This window comes from Geotrypetes seraphini, chromosome 5 (assembly GCF_902459505.1).
Source record: "Geotrypetes seraphini chromosome 5, aGeoSer1.1, whole genome shotgun sequence".
NCBI classification, from domain to species: domain Eukaryota; kingdom Metazoa; phylum Chordata; class Amphibia; order Gymnophiona; family Dermophiidae; genus Geotrypetes; species Geotrypetes seraphini.
Genome location: NC_047088.1, coordinates 243452105 through 243472467, shown reverse-complemented (window position 1 = coordinate 243472467; position 20363 = coordinate 243452105). Strand labels below are relative to the sequence as shown.

General features: G+C 45.2%; 1 protein-coding gene across 1 annotated transcript in view; it reads right to left on the bottom strand.

Annotated features, from left to right (window-relative positions):
* Nucleotides 1-20363, bottom strand: part of MARCO (macrophage receptor with collagenous structure) — a 54487-nt gene that overhangs the window by 19394 nt on the left and 14730 nt on the right. Inside the window, exons 4-9 of the mRNA XM_033947104.1 lie at nucleotides 18600-18680; nucleotides 15073-15171; nucleotides 12186-12212; nucleotides 8778-8864; nucleotides 4297-4341; nucleotides 33-77 (exon numbers count right to left, since the gene is read on the bottom strand). Coding sequence (XP_033802995.1) covers nucleotides 33-77; nucleotides 4297-4341; nucleotides 8778-8864; nucleotides 12186-12212; nucleotides 15073-15171; nucleotides 18600-18680 — 384 coding nt within the window. The remainder of the gene's footprint in view (nucleotides 1-32; nucleotides 78-4296; nucleotides 4342-8777; nucleotides 8865-12185; nucleotides 12213-15072; nucleotides 15172-18599; nucleotides 18681-20363) is intronic.

Genomic DNA, 20363 nt, shown 5'->3' with positions numbered 1-20363 from the left:
GCATCAGCAGATTCTTATGAAAGCACTTTTACCTGTGTTTCCCTGGTCTCCTTTCAACCCCTCTTGTCCTGGAGCCCCTGCAATTGCAACCACAAAGAAAGATACTTTAATGCAGGACCAGAGATTTGAATGAGTTCAAAGAAAAATCATAAACTACAAATGGGAATGTAAAAGGACAGGAATCTTTATTTAAAAAAAACCATGTAAATTTGTACTCCTTTAAAAATGGCTCTCATATACAGTACAATGGAATACGGACCCTACATGGTCCGTGTTTCAGAGAAATACTCCTTCCTCAGGGGTCTGAGATGTCCAATGTAAAGAGTGATGCAGAAAACAACATAGTAATATGATCATCATAATTTTCAAATCTGATGCGAAAAAATTCTCCTTCTGAGCTGACGCACAGGGTGAGTCTGGCTGCCAACGCACTTAGTAGACAGATGTCTCATATTGATAAAGTTTGCACACCAGTATTATTGAACATCTCCACTGTTGTTCTTGAGTCATGTTTGAAGTGTGGAGACGTCTCTCCTGTCTTGCTTGACCTGTGGCAGCCATTGAGGTCTGAGGAGACAGCTTTGTTGTCTGTGCTAATTTGGCTAAGGTATGCCTCATGGAGACTCGTAAGTGTCCTTTTCTATGGCAGGACTTGTGCTATGGAATCATATACCACTTTCTCTAAGGCAAATGCCAAATACTGCACTATTTAAGAAGTGGCTGATATCCGACTACCTAATGGGATAGGTCAGAATGAGTGGCAACTTTGTGTTAGATGTATATTTTGTGGGGGTTCTTTCATGTTAAGAGGCTGATGGGTAGGATATATAACTACTGTCTTATTTTATGGATGGTTTTACATTATTTGTGTTTTAATGTATTATTGTTATGGATTATTATGGATGCCACTTCTTGCTCTGAGGCATAGCCAGAAGCCATGTGAATGAAGAATTTGACCTCACAGTGTCTGTGACTTGTTTTGCACTGCTGTTGAGGGTTAGAGAAGCAGTCAGCAGGAGTGTTGGAGGGGGAAGGGGGGGCTGAGAGGAGGTAGGCACTGCACAGGGGAAACAGAGAGGGGGGGCAAAGGCTTGGATGGAAGGGGTCAGATTCATGGTGGAAGACGAAAAGAAGTAGGGCAGAAGCTGGCTAGAAAAGTGGGAAGAGAAGGAGGACACATTCTAGAGGGATGAAGGAAAGAAAGATGGTAGATGCTGGATGGAATGTGGTGAGAAAGAAACTAGAGTTAGTGAGACACTGGGGAATAAGAGGAATAAAAGAACCAGGGTAAGGGGAAAAGGTGGAAAGCTGAAGGTAGACACAGTGTAAAGGAGGGAAATTGAAGACTAGATAGTAAGAAATAATTCAGTCTGGACAGAGGAAAGAAAAATAAATTGAAGAAAGCTAAAAGGAAACGGAGAAGAGAAGAAAGGAAAAATGACAATTGGACAGAAAGTTCTGGCAAGAGAGTTAAGATGAGGAAAGCAGAAACCAGAGACTGGGAAACCCAATAGCCAGGTAACAAAGGAAGAAAAATAATTTTATTTTAGTTTAGGATAAAGTAATGTGATAGCTGTGTTAATAAGCATTTAATAAATATGAATAGAAAATAGAAACAAGGTGACATCTTTTTATTGAACTAATTGTAATGCAGTTTTGATTAACATTCTCAGGTCAGGACACTATAAAAGCAGTATATTGTCCTGAACTGAGGAAGAAGGTTTTTGGCCTCTGAAAGATAACTGAAAAATGTATTTCATCCAATAAAACGGCGTTATCATTTTTCCATGTGAAGTTTTATTTGTACTTGTTAATTTGTAAATGTAGTGGTTGGAATAAGTCTGTTTATGAAATTTATATCCGCTATCTTAATATTTTGGGCTCCTTTACTAAGCCGCGTAAGGCTTTAAACGTGCAGAATAGCACATGCTAAATTGCCCCACACGCTAGACCTTAACGCCAGCATTGAGCTGCCATTAGTTCTAGCCGTGTAGCGTGGGTTTAAACGTGTGCTAAAATTCTGCGTGCGCTAAAAACGCTAACGCAGCTTAATAAAAGGAGCCCTTGTGTAGTACAGGGATTCATGCACTCTGGTGTTGTACTGTATATAGAAATTGGTTTCTTGGGGGTTCAGTTTACTTTTGTCTACATATTTCTATTTTTAGCTTGTGGTTACTTATTCTATACTGGGTGAGGGTGTATCGCTGTTCTGTGTGTGCCAAAGAACTATGGTTTTCTGTTAGCATTGACTCTGCAACGATCAATCTGTGCTAATTCAGGCCTATTTGATTTTTCAATAGAGTTATTGATGTTTTAATACCTACTGCAGTATTTGTGGTGCTATCTTTTCCTAGGTAGGTCCTTGTTGTGTGACTCATGGAAGTTATTTCTCTTATTGTATGGTGCAATTGCTTTGTAGGTCCTGAGTGACATTTGTAGTATTTGGTATTATTTCACACTAGGGCTCATTTTCAAAGCCTTAGACACGCAAAGTACCATAGTAATGCTAAAAAATCTCAACAACTACTACCGTGTTTCCCCGAAAATAAGCCCTACCCCGAAAATAAGCCCTAACATCATTTTCAGGGTAGGTCTTAATATATGTTGGCAACTCTTCAACCCGGTCTCCCCCCACCGCACAGCTGAACCCCTGCTGTCCCCTCCATCCTTCCCTCCCCACCGACAGCGAGCGAGCCCTACCTTCAACCGAAGCAGCATCGGGCCTGCAGCACTCTAAACAGGCTGCTTGGCCTTGTCCGTCGGGGATTTCACTCTGCCGCGTTAATGATGATGGGCGGGGGGGGAGGGGGTGCTCAGGGTTCTGTACAAGGGATGGGAGGGAGGGAGGGAAGGATGGATAGAAGCTGCATAAGGGATGGGAGGGAGGGGAGGAGAGATGCTGCACATGTAGGGGAGAGAAAGAAAAGAGGAAGAATTGGGCTGAAGGAGAGGGAGGGAGAGATGATCAAGTGCATACCCCAAAAATAAGACCTAGTGCCTTTTTTGGGCCCCAAATGAATATAAGACACTGTCTTATTTCGGGGAAACACGGTAGAAACAGGACTTTTTGTTACATGGGACCTGTCTTATAGAATACCTTGTCTATAAAAATAATTGAAACTTCTCGCTATCTTAGTTTCCATAAAGCCTAAGAAAAATCAGTGCCGGAATCGCACCTCTGTAGGCACTTAGGCCGCCTAACGCCACTGTGGCGCTGGCTAACACTGAAGTGAGGTTGGTGCCGGAAATTGACACGCGATCGTCAGCCGCTTTTACAGCGACCACGCCACTGGTTACAGAATCCAGGCCTTATTCTTGTTTCTTGTGTCTTACTACAACAGATACTTATCTAATATAATAAAACGCTAAGCCGCGCATGCGCACTCCCACCTGCGTGCGTCCGTTTTCCGTGAGATGTAGGGCACCTGAGGTAGGAGTGTGCATGCGCGCGAATCTCTCTCTCTCTGGCCGGTCGGTGTCGGCGGCGTCTTCGTTCCTCTCCCCGGCACACCCGAACCCCTGTTCAGCCTCCCATCCGACCCTACCTTCGACTCCCTTAGTCCCTTGCCGCCGCTCCTCTTCTCTTCCCGCCCTGCGGTCCCGACAAACGTCCTTACTCCAGCAGGGGCCGCAGCACTCTAAACACGCTGCTTCCCGGCCTGCTACTGCCCTGATTTACTCTGCCCGACATGGGCAGAGCAAATCAGGGCAGTAGCAGGCCGCGAAGCAGCGTGTTTAGAGTGCTGCGGCCCCTGCTGGAGTAAGGATGTTTGTTGGGACCGCGGGAAGGGGGCGTCAAGGGGACTAAGTTGGCCGGTAGTGCTGTTTTTTCCGTGCTGGAGGTCTACGGCTAACATAAAAGAAAACAAAAGAAAATAAATAATACGTTGGCCCCCGCCGAAGAAGCGGAAGGTGGAGGAGGGGCGTGAGGAGCCGGAGAACTGTATGTAAGTGTGTGTGTACGTGTGTATAGCTGAGGAGGAAGTGCAGCAGGAGCAAGGAGGTGGGGAGAGTGGATTTCCCCTACTTGGATGTCAGCTATCAAGAGGATTGGAGTAAAAGCTTTGGTCTTGCGATCCTCACTCTTTTCCTGGGGCTACTGCTGGACAGGGGGAGCAGGGAATGGGGGGGGGTGCTGTTGGACAGGGGGAGATAAAAGGAGAAGGGCTACTGCTATATGGGGGGAGCAGGGAAAGGGGGGGGGGTGCTGCTGGACAGGGAGGAGGTAAAAGTAAGGGAGAAGGGCTGCTAGCACCCGTTAATGTAACGGGCTAAACAACTAGTTAGTTATATTACCTGCCTCTCCCTTTTGGCCCTGAAGTCCCGGCAGTCCTGCTATTCCTAAAAGAAAGAAAGACCAACATAACAGTATAAAAATTGCAATACCGGGTCAGAACAAGGGTTGATCTATCCCAGCATCCTCTTACCAACAGTGGCCAATCCAAGTGACAAATACTTGGCAGGATCCTCAAAAGTAGCAAGATTCTATGCTACTTACCCAGGCTAAGTCCCTGGCTTTTCCCAAGGTCTACCTTAATAATACTTTAAAAAAATACTTAAAAAAAAAAAAAAATAATAATACTTTATGGACTTAATATCGTGATGGTTGTGTCTCTAGTTTTTACACTTTCTAAAAAAGTAAACATCCATTCCACTCCACTCGGTATTTTAGAAACCTCTATTGTACCTCCCCCTCAGCCTTCGTTTCACCAAAGTGAAGAGCCATGACATCTTTAGCCATTTTTAATATGGAAGCCATTCCATCGCCATAATCATTTTGGTCACCCTTCTCTGTACCTATTATTCCTTTCCACAATAACTCTCCAAACTATTGTTGTCTCTCTTAAATAGACTGTAAGCTCTGTTCAGCGGGCACTGTCTCATATGTGGTTTTATGTCCAGTGCTGTGTACATCTAGTAGCACAATTGAAGTGATAAGTAGTGGTTCTAATTCCACTCTGGTTTTGTGCTTTTGAGATGTGATGACCAGAATTGCACACAGGCCCGGATGCACTAAAGTTACCGTGCATCTAAAGATCATCGCTAAACTGGTTGAACCAGTTTAGAATCTATGGAATTTAACCGACCGATGTACACAATGGCTCACCGCGTGCTTTTCCGTGCGTCCATTGCAGCCTCTGACTCTGTTATGCAAACAACCTCATTAGTATTAAAATGAGGTCATTAATATTAAAATCAACCCACCGATCGATGCCCTAACATCGTTTTGCAATGCACACAATATAGGGATTACTTCTAATGGCCCCCAAAAACCAACAGGTCTAGACTATGTTACCTGACAGGTCTGACATAGTGCCCTGAAAAAAAGGAGAAATGCAGGAGGGATGCCCACTTCCTCACGCCTCAGAAAATCAGACTCCCCACCCTCCTGAATTTCACCCATGAAGATTGTGGTCTCCTGAAACCCCCACACTCCTGAACCCCACCCATGAAGATTGTCCACTCCCTCCTGCCTCAGCCACCCAGACCCCCATACATTCCTGGACCCCCCCCCCCCAATGATGGCAACTTTAAAAAAATCAACCAGATTTCTACAAGGTACAAGCATGGTTTGAGGGTGTATGCTTGAGCTGGGGGGGTGGTTCTGATTTGACTCCCCCCAGCCCACCAGGGCCTTCTCTTGGGCACTTGTTTGTGGGGTGGTGGGAGGGGTAAGAAGGGGGACCTTGGTGTCAGGGAGCATGTGGGGGTGTGGGGGGTTCCAGATATTGGGAAGTCAGGGGTGTGGGGGGCTGGGTGGCCAAGGCAGGAGGGAGTGGGCATCCATGCTACAGATTTTTAAAAAGTTGTTGGAAAGGGGGGCCATCACTAGGAGGGATTGAAATATCTGTGGGGATTCTGGGTGGCCAAGGTAGAAGGGAGCGGGCATCCCTCTTGCCTCTCTTTTTTTCAGGGCCTATTGGTGGGGGTGGCCGTCATTAGGGGTACGGCCATTGTTGAGGGGTGGGGCGGCACAACCTTTATTTTATGGGGACTAGTATTGTGAGTGTGTAACACAATCCACAAGTGCTGCTGAGAGGGCACACACCTGAGGCAAAGGACCAGGATTGCACAACACAACAGGATTATCCAAAAACACACAAAATGGAACCAAAACTTGGAGCCTGGAGATAAAAATTAATACAGTGTTTTATTGAAAATTGTAACAAAAACACACACTGAACCTTGACCCTATACGGGCTGTGTTTCGGCAGAGATTGCCTTCCTCAAGGGTCCTGTGTCTGTGTCAAAGCAGCGGTAGATTCTGTGAGGAATTTGAGGTATAATTCGAATACAATGCTGGCGGCAAGTCCTTCAGGAGAAACTGACTAGGAAATGTGTGTTTTTGGACACTCACATGCGTAACACACGCACATCTGTGCCATTAAAAAATAAAAAGTCTTCCTGTTCTGAACAGCAGAGTGGCTAGAGGCTGCTATGGGGCTTACCTTGCCATTCAGCTGTTCGGACTTCCCCTGCCGGCTCTGCACATGTGTGAAAGTTGCTTTTCCAACGACTGATGTGGTGGGATTACGGCTGACCTCCACAAAACTAATTTGCATGCGAAGTCAGTTGAAGTCATTTGAGTATCGATCGCCGTTTTAAAATTGGACAAATAATTGGCCCATGGCGACTCACACAGTCTGAACAACGATTTTTAGTGCATCCGGGCCACAGTGCTCAAGTGATGGTCACACCATGGAGCAATACAGAGACATAGGATTTTTTTCTTCTAGTCTTTTCCTAATAATTCCTAACACTCTTCTTTGTTGGCCACCATTGCACACTGAGGAGAAGATTTCAACATGTTGTCCTTCACTTAGATCCTTTGCCTGGGTGATGGCTCCTAGTGTGGAACCTAGGAACACGTAGCTTTCATGTGGGTTGGTCTTCTCTGTCTACTTTAAATTTCATCTGCTAGTCTCCTGAGGTCTTCCTGCTATAAATTAAGGGGTCCTTTTACAAAGCTGTGGCCTTAGTGGGTCTTTCCTGCATGCTAAGGCCACTTTTGCTGCAGCTGGAAAATGACTGATTTTCTATTTGTACAAATGTTCACTTGCTAACGAACTTAGTATAACATCCGGAGACAAAAATCTGTTTTAAACTTGCTCACATGAAATATCAATAATGCAGACACAGTATTTCTACTTTATAATGTGATTTTCTGAACGGAGGAAAAAAGACCTAAAAAACCCCCAGGTGTTCATATATTGTATTTTGAAAGACACATTAGTACAATTGCACCCCCTTTATCAGCATTTTTAATGATAAATTCTGGGTCCATCTTTGAGTCACATTAAAAAGCTGTCCTTTCTGATGGAGTTAAATTGTTGACATTGTGGGTGAAGTTCATACTTGACCAATGATAATACAGTAGAACATCGATTATCCGAACACTGATTATCTGGATGTCCAATTATCTGGATTGCTTTGGGGGTCTCAGTTTCTATTTGAGTCCCTCCCCCCCCCCCCCCCGAAGTATCATTTCTATCACCTTCCCTCCCACTAGTGTTCCTTCTCTGCTTCTGCCACCAGCACAGCCCCTCCTCCCAAACCGGGAGTTCTTTCCTCTACTGTCAATGTGCCCCCTACAAGAGAAAAGAGCATTCCCCCTCCCTCCCTAAACAGGCACCATCAACCCCCCTCCCAGACCCAGAGGAAGGACACCAGGCCTACTGTCAGCACGTCCCCTACAAGAGAAGAGAGCGTTCCCCCTCTCTCCCCATAAGACACCATCAACCCCCTTCCCGCACCCAGAGGAAGGACACCAGGCCTACCTTGTTTCCCTGGTGGTCTAGCAGCGTGCTGGGGCAGGAGAGATTCCCACTCACTCCTGCCCGTGCTTTTTTAGTGACAAAAATAGCTGCCAAGAATTCCAGTGGCAGTCTCAGAAGCTATTTTTGTCACTAAAAAAAAAGCACCAGCAAGAGCGAGTGGGAATCAGTCCTGCCTTAGCGTGCCATTAGATTACCAGAGAAACAAGTTAGGCCTGGGGTCTTTCCACTGGGTTTGGGAGGGGGTTGATGGAGTCTGGGAAAGGAGGGAGGGGAAACACTGCCTTTTCTTGTCGGGGGGGGGGGGGGGGGGAAAGCACTGATGGTATATTTTAACAGTTATTATTGAAAAACAAAACAAAAAAATAATGTCCAATCATCCGGATTTTTGATTGTCCAGATTGCTCTCTGCCGAGGTTAGTCTGGATAATCGGTGTTCCACTGTTCCTTTAAACCTCCAAAATAGATGCTTTCAGAATATATGAACCCCTGGGTTTTTTGAGGTCTTTTTTCCTCCGTGTAGAAAGTCACATCATAAAGTAGAAATACCGTGTTTGCATTATTGATATTTCAGGTGCTACAGACCACCCATTATGTAGGCGTAATGGATCACGAGCCAATCATGTGCTAATCAGCTAGCGTGCAGCAACGTAGCTGTGCTGATTGGTGCAAACATAGCTAATCTCTAGCCCCAGACTTGACCACACAGACAGAAAATAAAATTTATTTTTTAGCACATGGGTAGTGTCCACATATTGGGGGTTTTACCATGTGTTAGTGCTTATCGCCGTTTGCTTAAAGGACCCTTATGAGAGTTGCCTCTGGAAGGTTGGAGGGGAAAGAAGACTAAATAGAGGCAAAAGAATTTAATTAATCAAATACCTACCTTTTAATGTTGCAGGGCTGTAACAACTAAATTTAAACTGAGGCAAACAAGAAAAATATGTCAAGGATTCAACGTTTTCCTTTGTTCTACAAGGAGGTATCATCATTAGTACATACCTGGATTTCCACTGGCACCGGGGTCACCTTTTTCTCCTTTCTGTACTTGACCTGGAAGACTCACCATCCCTTTTTCTCCAGGATCACCTAGAAATTGACAAAGAATGTACCGAATTTCCAAAGAATATACAGTATATACGCAAATATAAGATGAGATTTTTCGGCTAAAAAGTGGCCCAAAAATGGGGGGTTTCGTCTTATATTTGGGTCATCGCCCACCCACCCCTTCCAGGCTTGTTGCAGGCTTCGGGTAGGCCAGGATAGGAGGGATCCCTCCAGCCACCTGTCCTGACTAGAGAGTTGCACGGGGACAGAAATCCCACCCATCCCCGCCAGGATCCTCTCCATCCCCACCCGTCCCCTTCAGGATCCTCTCCGTCCCCACTTCCATCTCCGCCCGTCCCCATAAAAAGCAGCAATTACTTCTGACAGGATCATCAATTCCACAGTTTCTTTTGTGTTTGTGCTGCTGTTTTCCTTGTGGAATCTCTTTGGTGGAACCCTTTTTTTGTTTTCTGTTCAGGTAATGAACTTATAAATCCCCTCTTTTACTAAGGCTGACGTGCCCATTATATTATATGGACGAACCATGCTTCCAAAGCCTTCCATCCCCGTGGGAGTCCCGTGGGCCAGAGGGGGGTCCCCGTGGGAGTCCCATGGGTTAGAGGGGGATTCCCGTGGGACCCCCGCGGGAACCGCGGGATTCCCGCGATCCCCGTTCCCGTGCAGACCTCTAGTCCTGACCGACTCTAACAATTTTTTTTACCTTCCTCTCGCCTCCCCCCGCATACCTTTTTTGGCTTTTTGAATCCCAGGTAGTCCAGCTGTGTATCAGGCAGGAGCAAGCTTTCTGCACTCCTGCCCGGCCCTGAGCCCTTCCCGCCTTGAAGTGAAGGGGGCTGAATGCAGAGCCTGGCAAGGGACGGAGTGAAGGAGGGGGGTGGCAAGGCACAGATCCTGGCAGGACACATGAATATTAACCCATCCCCCCCTCTTATATTCGAGTCAACCTTTCTTCCTCCTTTATGGAGGGAAAAAGGGTACCTTGTTTCATACTTGGATATATTTAAATTCGAGTATATACAGTATTAGTGGACACCATGACTTAAAGACCAAATAAGTGCTCCCAGAGAAGCCAGCAATCAGAAGAATTGTTCACTGAAAAGTGTCTGTCTACATGTTGGGTCTTTGGGATTTCTTGGTTTTTAATAGTTATGCTGCAAGAGCTGGATGGCCATAACGAAAAGTTTAAAATAAGAATTAAAGGAGAAGAAACACCACAAAAATGTTTCTTCTTTCAATTTTTCTTACCTTATCTTACATCTAAAATAAATCAGGTTTTTTTTCTGTGAATTTATTTTAGTTTACCACTTTATTTTTACTTGTTTTCAGGAACTTTTATCATTGTGCTTGGCTTTCAGGAAGAGCCCCTGCTGTCTTTCTTGTAGGTAATAAGCTCACTCTGACCAAGCCAGAGTGCTTGAAGAGCAATCACTCTCCATATTTCATGAAAATAGAGATTAAAAAAAAAAAAAAGCTGGATAATTGTTTTCTTGTTGAATATCTCTGTTTCTCAGCCTTGCACTCTCTGTTCTTGGCAAGCAATTCACTCCTCATTTCCATAAAGCTGCAAAAAAAAAAAAAATACTACAAAAAAAAATTACATTTCTAATGCTCTCTCTCCTTGATTTTTATAAATGTAAACCTGTGACATCACCATCTGCAATGTATTTTGGGATCTCAGAGTTCATAACTGCTTTTTAAGAACAGACTGGCCAAAGTAGTGTAAAAATGGTCATTGTACAACAATTATCCTCCTTTTACAAAACTGTAGCATGGTTTTTAGTGCTGGCTGCAGCGGTAACATCTTCGACCCTCATAGGAATTCCTATGAGCGTCGGAGCTGTTACCGTCACAGCTGAAATTAGAAACCGCGCTATGGTTTTGTATAAGGGGGGGAGGGTGTTTAATGAATTAAACATAACAACCAATAAATTAAGTAATCAATATCAAAATTATACTGATTGCGTGGCCTTGAATTTATTCATTTACCGCCCCCTTTTACAATACCGCAAAAGCGTTTTTTAGCGCTGGCCAGCACACTGAATGCTGTGCGCTGCGCCAACAGTCATAGAATTCCTATAAATGTTGGGAGAAGCACAGAGCATTCAGCGTGCCAGACGGCGCTAAAACCGCTTTTGCGGTTTTGAAATGGGGGGGGGGGTGTAATTTAAGGGGACAAATTACTTGTAATGTATCATTTGTTCCTGCTTTGTGCTTATTTTATGCATTTACATAACATGAAACTTGGATTTTTGTTAACTAAAATTCTTTTTTCATGGCCATATAAAATTAAGCACAGACATTATTTTTCTTTAGAAGCAGGCTACTAAGGATTTTTTTTTTGTTTTTCCTATCTGGATTAGAAGAAAAGGAAATTCATATGCTGATGTTTGAGAACTCTGTCAGCTCCAGATTTGTGAATCTAAGAGAATCGAGTCTTAGATCTATTCTCTATACTTTAAAAGTATCCCTCAGCTGTCTGAGGAAATAGAGCCCTCACCCATGAACCGAGCTCAAGTCCTTCACAAGGCTGCCCCCTCCTAATTGTACTCTGTTTTAATTAGAGATGACAGGAGTTGGAGATCAAAAGTATCTTATCTGACTTTGGTTGTATAATAATAATAGTAATAATAATAATCTTTTTCTTTCTACCGCCCAACCATAAGTTCCAGGAGTTTCAGAACAAAAAAGGACTGTACAATTGGTTCATAGACAACCCCGCGAAAGACAAAGGCGCGCGCCGACAACTGAGCGCAAGACGGAAGCACGCGCCGAAGAAAATTACAGTTTTTAGGGGCTCCGACGGGGGTTTTTGTTGGGGAGCCCCCCCAGTTTACTTAAGAGAGATCGCGCCGGCGTTGTGGGGGGCTTGGGGGTTGTAACCCTCCACATTTTACTGTAAACATAACTTTTTCCCTAAAAACAGGGAAAAAGTGAAGTTTTCAGTAAAATGTGGGGGGTTACAACCCCCCACACCCCCCACAACGCGGCGCGATCTCTCTTAAGTAAAGTGGGGGGTTCCCCCCCAAGCTCCCCTGTCGTAGCCGTAAAAACTGTAATTTTCTGCAGCGCGCGCCTCCGCGCTGTGCTCAATTGTCTGCGCGCGCCTTTGTCCCGGCGCGCTTTTGACCTGACACCGTACAATCAGTGAAACATACATAGAAACAGAGATACAACAATAATCAAGTTACAAACTTATCAAACAGATAAGTTTTTAATAACTTTCTGAAAGCGTAATATGATTGTGCTTGTGGAATCGGAATACTTAACCAGGAATTCATTTTTCCTAACTGAAATGCAAAAGGTGTATGTGAACAATATCAGAGCTGAAATTTTACGGCTTACCCTTTTCTCCTGGATCGCCTTTAACACCTACAAAAGAATATTTTTTTTGAACGTTATAACAGTTCAATATTTGTATTACATTTTAAAATGCTCTAGGGTAATTCTTTAACCCCCCCCCAACCCCTTTTATAAAAGCATGGAAGAGGAGTTAAGTGCCGGATGGCACGATCAATGCTCTGCACTGCTCCGACGCTCATAGACCCAAAGATCTAAAGACGCTTGGAGCAGCGCACAGAGTTCAACGTGCTAGCAGGCGCTAAAAACCTCTTCTGTGCTTTTGTAAAAGGGGGGTAAAGAAGGTGTCAACTTTTACATTCCAAATATACATGTAAGTACTCATGTACAGGCCACAAAAGAGGTGGGGGGATGCCAAAACCATCTATGGGCATTGACCCCCCCCACTCCCTGTCTCCTTCCTGCCCCTTCCTACTCCTTACCAGACATACAATGTATCATGCCCCATGTCGTCCCCCCCCCCGAACACCTCTCTCTTCAAACTTTCCTGTGAGCATCTGTGCAGCAAAAAACAAGGCAAACACCCCACAATAAATATAGTGGGAAAAAAAGTGGGGGAAAGGACTGAATATATCAACCTGAGATAAAAGCAACTTTATTGAATACAATCACCTATTCAGACATGGAATATATAATCAGTCTTTTCTTGATATCCTGGAGGGGCTGATTATAGCTTGTATGACCCTGCTCACAGCTAACCACATATGCACATATACCTTTACATTCAACCTTTATTTCCTTACAGAGATAATCTTCCCATTTTTTCTTGCTCTCCTTCGTTTTTCATTCTAATTTCTCTTTTCCCTTTCTAGTTGCTATTCTCTCCTCTTTCTTTTCGGTTCCTCCTCATCCCTCCTGTTGTTCTTCCTTTATTTGTCTTCTTTCCTATCCGATATTGTATTTCTTATCCTCCTTTCCCATTGGCACAGTAAGTCCTGTACATCTTACATATTGTATCCCCTGAATGCTGTAAAACATTTTAGCTACGTTCATCGCTTAGAAGTATAATTAAGCAATTTATCAAATTTTAAATAAAACTTGAAACCTAGTTGTGTTAATAGTCAATATAGGAAAATAGGAACCTACTTTCCTTTAAATTATAGACTTCTATTAGGCTAGGCTCCCTCTAGGTGTCCCTTTATAGAATTGCTCCCTATGGACCTGATAAAGCCTATTAATGTTGTCCTCATAAGGTTTTAAAAGTTTTTTGGGGGGCTACACAAACATTTTGATGCACAGACTAGGGTGGATTGGTGGCAGCCACTGAAGCTGCTTTCCATACCTATAAGTTGGGCTAGCAAGAAAGCTGGCCTAAATGTGTGGTGATGGCAGTCACCTCTTATAAGTATCTTTAGTGGCATCCATTAAAGGAGCAATAATAATGGGGTGCCTCCATTTAGGTACGTCAAAAACTCATGGTGGGAGCCTGTTCTATATTGGGAACCCAGATTCCATTATAGAATATCTACATCAGGGGTGTCCAACCTTTTGGCTTCACTGGGCCGCATTGGCCGAAAAAAATGTTTCTGGGGGCCGCACAAACGTGCAAACTCTGCAGTAAGACACAGGAGGGAGCCGGCAAGACGGTAAACACCCAGGGGCAGCAAAGGAAAACACTGCATCGCCCTCGACCGGGGCCACACAAAATACTTCACTGGGCCGCGTGTGGCCCTTGGGCCGCAGGTTGGACACCCCTGGTCTATATAATCCCGGTATCAGCACAGTACACCCACTGTTATACCAGACACAGACCTGACGTAACTGCAGTCACAAAAATACGGTAGGGGCGTGGGTAACTTAAGAGTATTTTGTAAGTTACATGCATCAATATGAACCATATCCATGCCCTGCCCCCCTTTGCATTTATAGTCCATGCTATATGTAAGTCTACACTTTACCCGCAAAAATGCTAGTATTCTGTATCTTTACAAGTGCAAGAGGTCTACAAAATCCTGAGTGGTATAGAATAGATAAAAGTGAATCGATTGTTTACTCTTTCAAAAAGTAAAAGACCAGGGGACACTCAGAGGCAAATTCTTTAAGAAGCGCCGACGTAGGCACCGTGCAACGCGATTCAAGTACAATTGACTGCTGTTTAGTGAATCACGGTGAGCGGCACCTATTTTGGAGGAGTCCAATAAATAGGCCAGCTCTAGGCACAACTAAAAGTTAGGCGGCCATGCGAGCACTTAACTGTGCTTAAGAGCAGCGATTCTGTAACAAGGCGCCTAACACGAAGCCACGCCCATGCCTAACATGCATAGCGCCTATTTTTCTGAAGGCCGCCTATATTTTTAGAGGCGCCTTGTTACAGAATTGCTCTTTCTTGATAGGTGCCTAAGTTTCAATTATTGCTGATTAAAAAGCTTAATTGAACTTATTCAATTTACATAGGCGCCTATCTAGTTGGGCGCCACCAAAATAGGTGCCTAACACTAGGCGCTGGTTACAGAATTTGGGCCTCAATGAAGTTACATGGTAATACCTTTACATAGGAATAGGAAGAAATATTTCTTCACTCAACAAATAGTTAAGCTCAGGAGGATGTGGTTACAGTGGTTAGCATATCTGGGTTTATAAGAGGTATGGACAAGTTCCTGGAAGAAAAGCCATAATTTGCTATTGAGATAGATGAAGAAGACACTGGGATCCCTGGGATTGATAGCATGGAATTTGGGATCCTGCCAGGTACTTATGACCTGGATTGGCCTCTGTTGGAAGCAGGATACTAGGCTCGATGGACCATTGGTCAGACCCAGCATGACTTTTCTTATATTCATAAATGTGGGTGCCCAGATATAGATTTGCCCTCCACATAGCCAGTACTTAAGAACTAGTGTTGGGACTTAATTTAATTTTATTATTTACGTACCATTTAATCCTGGATCTCCTTTTATGCCAGGAGCCCCCATGGCTCCTGTTGGGCCGGTATCTCCTTGCACTCCTACTCCACCTTTTTCTCCTTGTTCTCCTGTTAACTCAAGTAAAAAACATAAATAAACTGAAATCACACTATATTAATCTTGCATTTTCAGTCTATAACTGGGGTACATTAAAGGTGATGTGTTATAATTCTAGTTTTACTTAGGGGTATGTTGTCTAAATGGTCTGGGTAGACTTGCACTGTCTGTGTCTGTATATGGCCATTTGGGGGAGGATGGGCTGGGGAGGGCTTCAATGGCTGGGAGGGTGTAGATGAGCTGGAGTAGGTTTTGACAGAGATTTTGGGAGTTGGAACCCAAGCACAGTACCGGGTAGAGCTTTGGATTCTTGCCCAGAAATAGCTAAGAAGGAAAAATTTAAAAAATTTAAATTGAATCAGGTTGGGCAGACTGGATGGACCTTTCGGGTCTTTATCTGCCGTCATCTACTATGTTACTATGTAATGCATGTTTAGCGTGTGCAAAAATGCTTACCGTAAAACATGTTAAAGTGTCTTGTTGAAAGTAAGCTGTTTGTGTGTGCTAAGCATGCAGTATTTTTTTTTCTATTACTTTTCTGGAGGGGGGGCATATCAAAGCAGCTCCTGATTGGTGAGGCCCGACTTTAGTACAGGAAGAGGCGGTCAGAGCATACCACGAGTAATTTCCTTAACTCGCTGGCGCTCCGGCTTCGCTCTCCTGCCTCTCCAGCTGCCCTCAACTGTCTCCCATGCTAAAAAACGTATTTGCGGTTTTTCAACATTCGCGGGGGTTCCTGGAACGGAACCTCCGTGAATATTGGGGGAGTACTGTATTGCAAATAGATGACTAGGGAGTGTCTGAAGAATGTGTTGATTTATTCCATAAGTGATTTAGAAACAGAGCAAATGTCAGCAGATAAAAGCCAAATACTAAATAGAACAGACAAAACCCAGTAATTAATGACCAGCGATATCTCAAAGCAATTATTACCATTTATTTTAAGAAGTAGAAAAAGCCTCAGAAATGGAGCTATGCACCCAATCGGGTATCAAAAGTGATATATCATCACGCTCCTGTTTTAGTCATTGGCACGAAAAACACTTCGGTGTATATTTCTTCATATGTAATTATTTTAAAATTTTCTCATACTTTATCCAGGGTTAGCTGCAACCTATAATACTGTTACACTTTCCCCTCCGTATTTGTGGTTTCATTAACCACAGCTTTGGTTATTCACGGTTTCTGGTGCGCAGGCTCCGCCCCCAAATTTACATCATAGGAAAGTGCTGCCCCCAGCGTTGCACAAAGAAAATCGTTGCGCTTTCTTCACAGGAACAGGTAAGGTTATTTGCGGTTTTGTGTCTTTTCTAGGGCTTTTTACAGAAAAGCTGCAAATAACATGAAAAGTTATTCATGGTTTTTCTATATTCGCTGCCATGCTGTTCACCTATCTCCGTGAATACGGAGGGGGAAGTGTACTGTAACCTAATGAGTGTTAAATGTAACCCTATGTAATTGTAATATTGTAAAATTGTGAATGCTAATTTGTAACCCGTTTTGAGGAGAGGTCTGCACGGGAACGGGGATCGCGGGAATCCCCCCCCCCTAACCCACGGGACACCCAGGGGGACCCCCCTCTGGCCCACGGGACCCCCATGGGGATAGAAGGCTTTGGAAGCAGGGTTCGTCCATATAATATAATGGACACGTCAGCCTTAGTAAAAGAGGGGGTTTATAAGTTAATTTCCTGAACAGAAAACAAAAAAAGGGTTCCACCAAAGAGATTCCACAAGGAAAACAGCAGCGCAAACACAAAAGAAACTGTGGAATTGATGATCCTGTCAGAAGTAATTGCTGCTTTTTATGGGGACGGGAGGGGATGAAGGTAATTCCTTGCGGGGATGGGTGGGAATGGAGAGGATCCTGATGGGGACGGGTGGGGATGGAGAGGATCCTGGCGGGGACGGGTGGGGACGAAGAGGATCCTGGCGGGGACGGGTGGGGATGGAGAGGATCCTGGCGGGGATGGGTGGGGACGAAGAGGATTCTGGCGGGGACGGGTGGGGATGGAGAGGATCCTGGCGGGGACGGGTGGGGAGGAAGAGGATCCTGGCGGGGACGGGTGGGGACGGAGAGGATCCTGGCGGGGACGGGTGGGGACGAAGAGGATCCTGGTGGGGATGGGTGGGGACGGAGAGGATCCTGGCGGGGACGGGTGGGGACGAAGAGGATCCTGGCGGGGGACGGGTGGGGATGGAGAGGATCCTGGCAGGGACTGGTGGGGACGAAGAGGATCCTGGCGGGGATGGGTGGGGATGGAGAGGATCCTGGCGGGGACGGGTGGGGACGAAGAGGATCCTGGCGGGGACGGGTGGGGACGAAGAGGATCCTGGCAGGGATGGTTGGGGACAGAGAGGATCCTGACGGGGACGGGTAGGGATGGAGAGGATCCTGGCAGGGACAGGTGGGGACGAAGAGGATCCTGGCGGGGACGGAGCGGATCCTGACGGGGACGGGTGGGGACGAAGAGGATCCTGGCAGGGACGGGTGGGGACGGAGAGGATCCTGGCAGGGACGGGCGGGGATGGGTGGGATTTCTGTCCCCGTGCAACTCTCTAGTTCTGAGCTCTCTGGAGAGGATGAGATATAAAACCAAATAAATAAATAATTACGTAAAATGAAAAATAGCAAAACTTTTTTAAGTGGGCTCGATTCGAACGTCAGGTGGACTACACTTGACCACCCCTATTCTGTGCCACACTGTATTAAATAATAAATTAATCAGCCTCCATTAGCAGTGTTCTTAAATATTTACAGCTCCAGCTTCACATTTGATGATACTCAAATCAGTTCTCTTTGCTACATCACACTCATGTTTTAGGCTGGTGTCCTGTCTGTGTTTACAAGTGTTAGCTCCAGCTTATAAAGTGCTATGTACTAAACCAGTGTTCTTCAACCACTGGTCCATGGATCAGTGCCGGTCCACAGAAATTTCCTGCCGGTCCACAGGGTCAGCACGTGCATCAGGCCCAAAACAGTGTTTTTCAACCGCCGGTCCACAGTGCGATCGATGCGGTGTTATCTTCGAGCCAACTCCCTTTTCCTGACTGATTCAGTGCACAATGCCACAGGCAGTGGCTCCTATGGGCATCCTGCGCCTGAGCCAGAAGCCTTCTGTCTGACGTTGCAATGTCAGAGGGAAGGTTTCCAGATGAGGCACGGGACGTGCAAGGTGCAATTAGTACTATTATGGGGGCGGGGTCTGGGGTGGAGATTGGGTAGAGATGGGCGGGGTCTGGCCCACGACGTAGCCCAGTGTTCTTGAACCACCGGTTCATGGACTGATGCCGATCCACAGAATAATTCTTTTATTTCTGCTGGTCCATAAGTGTAAAAAGGTTGAAAAACACTGTACTAAACAATCTATTTTACAAATGATCTTTAAAAATAATCAGCAAACTGCAAGAATCCACTTTGATACGGCTCCTCAGCTTACCTTTCATCCCATTTGTTCCTGGATTTCCCACAGCTCCTTGTTCTCCCTTGAGTCCTGGTTCCCCTTTCTGACCTTGCTCCCCTTAATTGAAATATGCAACAAAATATTCCTCATTTAATATTTAACAAGTTTTCTTTTTGTTAAGATGACAGCAGCGGAAATAGCATTAACATTTCAACAGACAAATATTTTGCAATGCAGTTTGCAAGGTTCAAGTTTCTGTAGACACTTCCAAAAATAAAATCATTTTACATGCAGATTTTTCCAGAAATTCAGACACATTTACGGCCTCTTTTACAAAGCCGCGCTAATGGCCCTGAAGCCCATAGAGATTTAAAGGGCTTCGGGGCCGTTGCCATGCGGCTTTGTAAAAGAGGCAATTAGTGATCCGTGCTATACTATCAGATGCTATGACATCGCAGTCAGGGTCCCCAGCTCTTGCCATTCTGAGGCTGTTAGGAACAGCCATGGAATTCCTCAGTGCTTGTGAAATCACCCTGGGAGACCGAGGAGCTGCCTCTCTTTCTGCTCCTTACCTGGCATATTCTCAGCTTCTTTTGAAAAGTAGCAGCAGCGCTGTGTTTCAAGCCACGTCCTTCCTCTATGCTTCATGGACCATGGTGTCCCATTTTCCAGTTCTGGAAAGTATAGGAGAGAGAGGGGCCTTCTGGTGCTACCCAGCTAATGGCCAAACCAAGTCAAAATGAGACGAGAGATGAAGTGGAGGGAGAGAAAAGAGAATGAAAGGATTGGGGGACCAGAGGAGCAGGACCCCTTCTGAAAATAGGAAAATGAGTGTTTGAATGGGAAGAGAGAGCTAGTGAGGAAATGGGGGACAAGAAAGTGAACGAGAGGTACACTAAAGCAGTGGTTCCCAACCAGGCCAGTTGGGTTTTCAAGATAGCCCTAATGTATATGCATGAGAGATATTAACCTATAATGGAGGTGCCAGGCATGCAAAACTGCTCCATGCATATTCATTAGGGCTATCCTGAAAACCTGACTGGCCTAGTGATCCTCCGGGACAGGGTTGGGAACCACTGCACTAAAGGGTAAGCAAGGTGAGGTGGTCAGAAGTGAGTGAATGAGGGGATTATGGGTGAGAGAGAGGGGATCAGAGGAGCTATGAGAGGACTGGTGTGTGGGAAGAGAATGAGTGAGATGGTCTAGAGCAGAGGTAGGCAATTCCGGTCCGCGAGAGCCGGAGCCAGGTCAGGTTTTCAGGATCTCCACCATGAATATGTATGAGATGGATTTGCATGCACTGCCTCCTTGAGATGCAAATCTCATGCATATTTATTGTGGATATCCTGAAAACCTGACTGGGCTCCGGCTCTCGAGGACCGGAATTGCCTACCCCTGCTCTAGAGTACACCCTTCCATCTGTTGTATAGGGTGGGCCACGATAAAATAGTCCGCCTCTAATATCGGTGCCACGCTCCTGGGAGGAGGCCATAGCCCCTTGCTCTCTGTCTGCGACATGGTGTTCCTCTGGCTTTATTTTGCCTTCCTATTCAGTTCTGTGTTTGGAAGTCAAGGCTAATATCTTGCTGCTATCTGACAGATTTAACCCCTGTTTTACTAAGGTGCGCTAAGTGTTTTAGTGCATGCTAAATCTACGTGCACGCTAACCGCTAATGTGTCCATAGACTGACATGCACACGTTAGCATTTAGTGTGTGGTTAGTGCATGCCAAGAAGCATAGCGCACCTTAGTAAAAGGAGCCCCTATTTTTATACCAACACCAGGAAAAAAGAATTCCGG